Source organism: Morone saxatilis, unplaced genomic scaffold, assembly GCF_004916995.1.
Source record: "Morone saxatilis isolate NCDOM2014 unplaced genomic scaffold, NCSU_SB_2.0 Contig14, whole genome shotgun sequence".
Classification (NCBI taxonomy): Eukaryota; Metazoa; Chordata; class Actinopteri; family Moronidae; genus Morone; species Morone saxatilis.
The window spans coordinates 21,122,050-21,129,439 of record NW_023339696.1 but is presented as its reverse complement, the minus strand read 5'-3'; the positions used below and the strand labels follow the sequence as shown (position 1 = coordinate 21,129,439).

Sequence of the window (7,390 nt, the reverse complement as noted above, 5' to 3'; positions counted from 1 at the left end):
TCTTTTTGTAGCAGGCGTGACATCAGTATTCAACAAGAGATGCTATCTGTTTCCCCACATTCGCCGTATGGGCTGTATGTGAGAGTCGGGTGTTGGGAGGCGAATAGTGAAAAAGTGAAGCCGGGGGACTGATGGAGAAGTTGATGTATGATCCCTGGTGGCTGAGCTTGTTTGAAGCATGGAGCTGGTGCAGGATCGATTTGGAGGCGCCCGCTCTTAAACAGCGCTAATGAGCCAGAAGAGCGACACTGCCCCCCCCCCCCCCCCCAAACCCACCCTTCCTCCCCCCCCCACACACACACACATATCATTGCATGTTCAAATTATATGAGCAGATTTTGTTGTTTTACAAAATTTGGTTACCAAATGAATGATTCCAGGCTGAGTATAATAAGACAAATGAGTCAGTACTTAAAGCTCCACTAATCAATATATCTGCATTATCAATGATTGAAATGAGTGTGTGTGAAGCGAAAGAGGTCGCTCACAGTGAGAAACCCACAGAAAACTATCACCACTTCTGCATGTTTTTAGCCTCTTTTGGCTAATATACCTTTCTCACAGCAGCCATTTTGACATGAAATAGTAGGGTAAACACAGGTGTTAAAATTGGTGCCAAATAAGGTCCCGTTCCATTTAGTGTAGCAGAGCCTTTCCAGTGACCCAGCATTCACAGTAGTAGCACCCTGACTCTGTTTGACCTGAATGGAACACAACCGTATTCAGCATCACTGATAATTCCTGTGTTTACCCTACTACTTCATGTCAAAATGGCTGCTGCAAAAAAGCTCTATCGTTTTGGTTTTAAGGCACATTTACTGTGTGGCTCGGTCCCAGCGCTCACATCATACTTTCTGCGCACTATATCATTTTCAGCAAACAAGCTCTGATAAATCCACCGTACGCCACCTGCCCAACACCAAATGGCAGAAAAGGCAGGAAACTGGCCAGTGAAGAAAGAGGAACACTGATATTATTCTCAGGAGTTGGTGGACATTAATGGCAGCGTGACAGGATATACAACTGAAACCTAGTTAAATACAGTCTGGCGGTCCAGCAGTGTAATAAATCCTTGACAACTTACAAATTCATCACAGGAGTGTAACGATCAAAGATAGCTCCTTTGTCTTAATTTAGGTGGACCTAGGTGTTAAAGGGTTCAACTTTAATGTGATTATTTTGTGAGTGGGATATTTGCATACTTATGAATACGCCCTGCCCCTCTCCCCGCACTCCAGTTGCACTGCAGGTTTACTACGAGGTAGGTGTCCTCGCAGTCTCTTGTAAGACCACTCTCTGCAACGCTGTACCAAAGGGAGTGCAGGCAGCACTCACATTCCACCGCCACAACGTCTGAAGACACTCCAACAGGTACGCACACAGAGGGATGTCACAGCGCCGGAATAAAGTGTGACAAACAGAAAGTTAGTGCAGATACTAAATGTGTTTACATAAAATAAGTATGACCGCCTGAAACCAGTCCTCATGCACAATTTACTGTGTGTCTGTTTGCAGACATATTTTTTGCGATGCCGAACATAACACGGCGGCCGGCAGCTTGAGGAAGAAACAAAGACGAGGGGGCACACGGGGGAGAAAGATGGGCTACAAGCCTTCTATGCAGCGTTTCATTGCTGCTGATAATATATAAATGCATGCACACATGGATGCTGCTCGTAAATGAATAAACACATACATCAATTTCAAAATCCAACACATTTGAATTTCAAATGCAGCGGCGCCCTTTTTTTCCTCCTCTTTTTTTTACGATATGTCTCATTTCTCTTGTGGAGATATAAAAGGAGGGCTGAGAGGAAAAATTAGAGGGGTGGGAAAGAACAAATGCTGTATGGAATTTGAGATTATGTATTTGGTTTGTGTGTTTCCCTCCTGTTTAAATCAAACGCGTGGGGGCCGTGTAGCCCTGGGCTTGTTGCTGGTGACAGTTTCAGTGTTTCTAGACTTCTCTCCTCCCCCTTTTTTCAGCGACAGTCCTGAATTGAGAAGCGGGGTGGAACGGGGTGTGGGCTTCTGGCAGAGGGTGAATTAAATAGTCACTCTCTCTCCCTCTCCCTCTCCCGCTCTGTCTCTCTCTCTCTCTCTTGCACTTTCTCTTTTTTTCAGTGGCGTTTAAAATCAATTCATTCAGTGGACTGCTGACACAGCCCGGCCCGGAGAGCCCAGGATTTATGGCTCCCTCTAATGGGCATGCTCTGAACCAAAGCCCTGCCGTCAGCACAATCCTGCCAGCCACCCGTCCGCCCCACTCCCTCACTCCATCTAGCTTTTAAAGACGCAGGCACCCCTCCTCTTCTTCCCTCTGCTCCTCCTCCTCCCTTTTTTCCTCATCACCCCTGTGGCAGTGGCGGCGAAGGGAGCACTCAAGGCCCCAAAAATATAGATATCAGAAGAATTCACCATGACGCAATACGAGGAAAAGGGACTACAAACGACACTTGTCATCTTCAATCGTTAGCGTTTTTGGTGTTAAATGCTTTCCTTTAGTGCTGTAACAATGAGTGAGATCTGGGGAATTATTTTGGCCTTGTTCACAGGAAGCTTTTTTAACAAACGATGCTTCCCAGAGCAATGGATATCATCTCTTTATCTGTTAATAGATATCTATTAATATCTGCACTATTTTCCATAACAGCAGAGGATTTTTTTAAGGAGTAGCAGGAACTGTTTGACACTTCAGTTTGAAACTTAAATGTAGTGTTAAATATTTTTTTTGTCTTCTCACTGAAATCCAGCAAAAGATTTCCTTGCAGTGGAGCTTTCCAGAGCAGTATATAATATCTCTCTCTGATCATTTACCATAAAAGAATAAAATATTTAGTTTTTTCCAGGGGGTAGAAGAACTGTATGGCACTGTCAACTTCAAGCTAAAACTCTAAATGTTGTGTATTTTTTTAGTGTTGTGGGCAGGGATTTGGCGTTAAATATTTTCTTATGATTATTAAAATCTGGGCAAAGCTTTTCTAACAAGTGGTGCTTCCCAGAGCAGTATATAATATCTCTCTATCCATTACCTTGTCTGACTAGTGGAGCTTCCTAAGGTCTTCGGAGTGTATATATATTCATATATTCATAACCAAGTCTAGTGTCACAGGATCTGAAACAATTTATGGCGCAAGAGTGAAAAAAAAACGTGATTGAAAACACTCGCCTATGAACCCAGCCAGTGTAAAGACATATAAAAAGGATCATGGCCTGAAATGTGATGACAACATGAAGTCACTCCTGCGCGACACTTTGGGTGAGTTAGCGAGTCTCTCCGTCTGAGTGAGTGTGTTTCTGTATTGTATTTATGTCTGTGTACGCTGAGGAAAATACGCTACGCTGCTGTTGACCCTGTTATATCCTCAGGCAACCCGGCAATTTGCAGACAAATACAGACCTTTACTACAGCCCCAGAGCCCTCTAACACACATCCTTATCCATATTCCAGCTCTGCTCTGCAGCCTGTCAAGGCGTCATGGGCCCTGAATTAGCCTCCCATTACAGCAAGGCTCCAGCTCCCCCTAAAGTTAACCATAACTGACCATTTGTCGTGGCTTCATTATAAAGCCATGCATGTAAAATCAAGTCATGGTCCCTGGCCGTCACATCCAATTTCAAAATACAATCCCCAACCCCCCCAGAATCTCCATCTTTCTCTCTTACTTAAGTTCAACCTTCTCCTTGTTTCATAAAATATGATCTGATTAAAATAGATTACACACCTTGTTAGCAGAGCGTTTCATATTTGATATAGTGGTGCTTTAAGACGGGCAACCTCGTCCATGATTCAAAGCGATTGTGGCCTTGTTCTCTGGCCTATTTGTTTAATAAGCTCTGCTACATCAGTGGGCCTTTTAAGTGAACACACTCCCCTGCAGCAAAGGCAAAGATCAATACCCACACCTGTAAAAAAAATAACAGGAATCACAGCCAAGGATTTTCTCCTTCTAAGGAATAAGAGGGCGAGGTAATCAGTAACAATCCTAATGTATGAGAGGGAATCCAAAACAGGAAGCAGCTTTTATGTGCTGACCTGTAGGGAGAGCTACAGGTCAGCATGTGAAATATTCAGCACCGATTAGTCCACCGCAGCTTAAACTAAAGCTTCTCCAATGTCTCGATCATAAGAGACTACGTTATGCAAACGGATATTATAAACAGGAATAAGAATGGCAGAGTCTTTGAGGGTAAATTAATTCATTATAATCCTCACCTCATCTGCAGACTGATGGGAGACTTCTCGTGTAATCGCTGATGAGGGGGAAAACCTTCCACGGTACTGAGGGAGCTCAGATGTGGGAATAATACTGGGTCGTATCGCCTTCCAGTGAAAATAATACTCCCCATTTACCGTGAACAAAGTCCATGTAAGAGGGTAAAATGTAATACTGTGCTTGAGGAATGTAATTATCATTTAGCAAGTCCGTGAGCTGTGTTTGACAGGGCCTGAACTGCGTGAAAAACTCATTTTCATTTTTCTTATTATATCATGATTATATAAACATTCTTAACCAGTGGCCACAGCAGCAGCAAATTATTGCAAATTAGCCCCATATTGCCAGTTTTTAGCTGAGGCAAATGAACAAGCACTAGAACTCCAGTGTTTATTCCATAAATCAGCCAAATGCGGCACCTGTTGAGAATGTAAATAGCTGAGGCTATTTGATTAAACTCTTACATCAAAACATTTGAAGAGCTTTCTTTTTTTTTTTTTCTTTTTTTTTTGGTTGTTTAGCCTCTTGTTTTCTTCTCAGTGTTAACTTCTCCTCCTACACCCACATAGCATGTGGAGTTTCAATGGGCGGTGACGGGGGAGACATAACACCCACCAGCTATACGTGGGGGCACGGGAGGTCCATCATTACCAAGCCACAGTGGTGATCACGGCAATAATATAGAACTATAACCAAGCAATTAGACTAATGGAAAACGTCCCTATTTCTCCCGGTGTGCTGCAGCTAGATGCGCCGCGTGCCCCGCGGGCCCCCCCTGGAGATGAGGCTGGAGATGTGAAGTGGAGAGGAGGTAATGGTGGAGGCCCATTGATCCTCACTGCCACCTGCTATATGGCTCCATGGAGGACAGGCAGGGAGGCAGAGGACTCCATCTGGGGAGAGATCACGCCGGCTCCTGGGCTCTCAGGCATATGGATAAGAGTCTTTCTCTAGTCTTCCGCTACTTAACCAGCACACATTAGCACAATATGGCTGGATAGGGGAGAGTAAGGCCTGCATACATACTGGCTATATTACAGTAAGGGCGTGTCCACGGCGAGAGGGCGTGAAGCCGTTTCCTCAAAGTCCAGAGGCTTCTCGTGTGGGGCCAGGTGAGAATAGGACCGCTCAGATAGCCATACTGGAAATGTGAGTCTCACTTCCAAATGAAGAATGTGTGGGAGTGGAGATGAAATTCAAATCATCTACAGAGTGTCCTTCCAAGAAAAACGACAGCATCAGTTGTTCATATGCCCGAAAACAAACTATATTTACGTTTAACTGACAACAGTGTGTGAATTATGACCTTTGGCTGTCAGGAGGAATGGCTGAAGGTTGCAAGTGTGCTGAAACCTCTGACCAGAGCCAACATAGCTGCTGGGTGAAACCACACCTAACAGTGATGTCACGGTGTACTGACACACCCTGAGGTACACGTCTACATCAGCAGAGGTCAGCAGAAAGGTTTGTCTTTAGCATGGGAACTGTTGGCCTCATGTAATCACCTTTCTCTAGCTTTATAAAGGCAGTTTCCTAAACTCAAACTATGATCTTTTTGTAACCCTAATTAAGTTGTTTTTGTGCCTAAACCTAAGCAAACCTTAACCAAAGCGGCTGAAGATCAGAAAAAGCAAGGTTGAATAACTTGAAAGGCACTTTGAAATGCCAATGGAAGCATGGCATCAGGCAGCAGTTATACAAGTCACTTGGAAGGCAATTAAAACCATACTTGATTGTTTCCTTTGGGGGATGTGATGTCCAGTACATATGGATTCATGAGTAAAGAGAAAGGAGGGCAAAAACCAGTATTTTTCTTTTCTGGAGAGGCCACAGCTAAATTGAGTGCATTGAGAGTTCTCTGCTACACTCAAATATCCATATGGATTGTCCCAGACGAGACAAACACACTGCCTGTGGTTTGTTTTTTGGATTTGATGCTGAAAAATCATGCTAGCTGCTCTGAAAAGATGATGGCCAAAATTTGTTTTTTGAGCAAAATTAATAAGAAATAGCCCATGCAGCTGCCAATCATGCAACATCTACACCTGCTTTTAACAGTCGTTAAAAGGTTTTGGGAGTTTTAAGAAGCAGAGGGGTCACAAAAGTACAACATTCTGAGTGGGCTGAGAGATTACCAACTGAATATTTTCTGGATATTTCATTTTGATGCCAAGTTTGCATTCGTAGTGTGAATTTAAACAAATAAACTTTTCTACCACGGTTCGGTCCGAAGAAAACAAACCTGAAGTAGGAGTCGATGTAGCTTAAGACAGGCAGGACCCGCGGTGCACAAGACATGGACATGAGGGGCTAAAAGGGTTTGCTGAGAGACTGACCTGCCCAGCTGGGGGTCTCCATGTACAGGTAAAGCCGGTGGGGCTGAGGCTGGGTCACTCGACTCACTGCTGCTGCCACAGGTGCTGGTGAACCCTGCAGAAAGGGAAAAAGTTCTTGTTAAAACACAGACTGCAGCAGAAAGAGGTTGAATGTGCGCGCATGGTTGTCAATGAGTCAGGAGGCACTTATATATTTACTCAAGAACAACTTTAACTTTGTACTTCCACATCATGCTACTTTACACTTCTATTCCATTACGTTTTACATGGAAATAAACTAGATAGTCAGTCAAAAGATCAGTAGATTGAGTATTTTCTTTAAAGGCATAGTTCAACATTTTGGATCATGAGAAGATCAATATCAACCTTATTGCAGAAATCGAGCTGTGGTTAGCCTAGCTTAGCATAAAGACTGAAAGCTGGGGTAAACAGTAAACCTGGTTCTGCCCAAGGGTTAAAAAAATACACCTACCAACAGAAATAAACATGATGCATTTCATTGGTTTAATCCATACACACACACACAACAGACATGCAAAAACATCATTTTTGCATTTAATTGCAGAAGGAGTGACACACTGGAACTATTTTGTGACAAAAACACTTTGCCCAACACTCCTCTGCAGCTAGCATGGGCTGCCAGCTAACGATTATGTTTTGGTCTCTGTGCAGGCACAATAGTACCAAACCTGGCAACCTGACTGCAGTCACATGACTGAAATATCCCTTTATGGATCCAAACACTTTCTCTACCAACATAAAAATAAGTATCTCTGAATTTAGTGATGAAAAAGTAATGATGATAGGGCTTCTTGTAATTACGTTTGGTAGCTGTAC

The 7,390-nt window shown here is 43.5% G+C and overlaps 1 protein-coding gene across 1 annotated transcript in view; it reads right to left on the bottom strand.

The window, feature by feature from the left end:
- The window catches only part of rbfox3a (RNA binding fox-1 homolog 3a), a 188,408-nt gene extending 181,767 nt beyond the window's left edge, over nt 1–6,641 (bottom strand). The window contains exon 1 of the mRNA XM_035655722.1: nt 6,554–6,641. Within this exon, the coding sequence (XP_035511615.1) occupies nt 6,554–6,575 (22 nt within the window). The 5' untranslated portion in view covers nt 6,576–6,641. The remainder of the gene's footprint in view (nt 1–6,553) is intronic.
- Nucleotides 6,642–7,390: the final 749 nt, after the last annotated feature.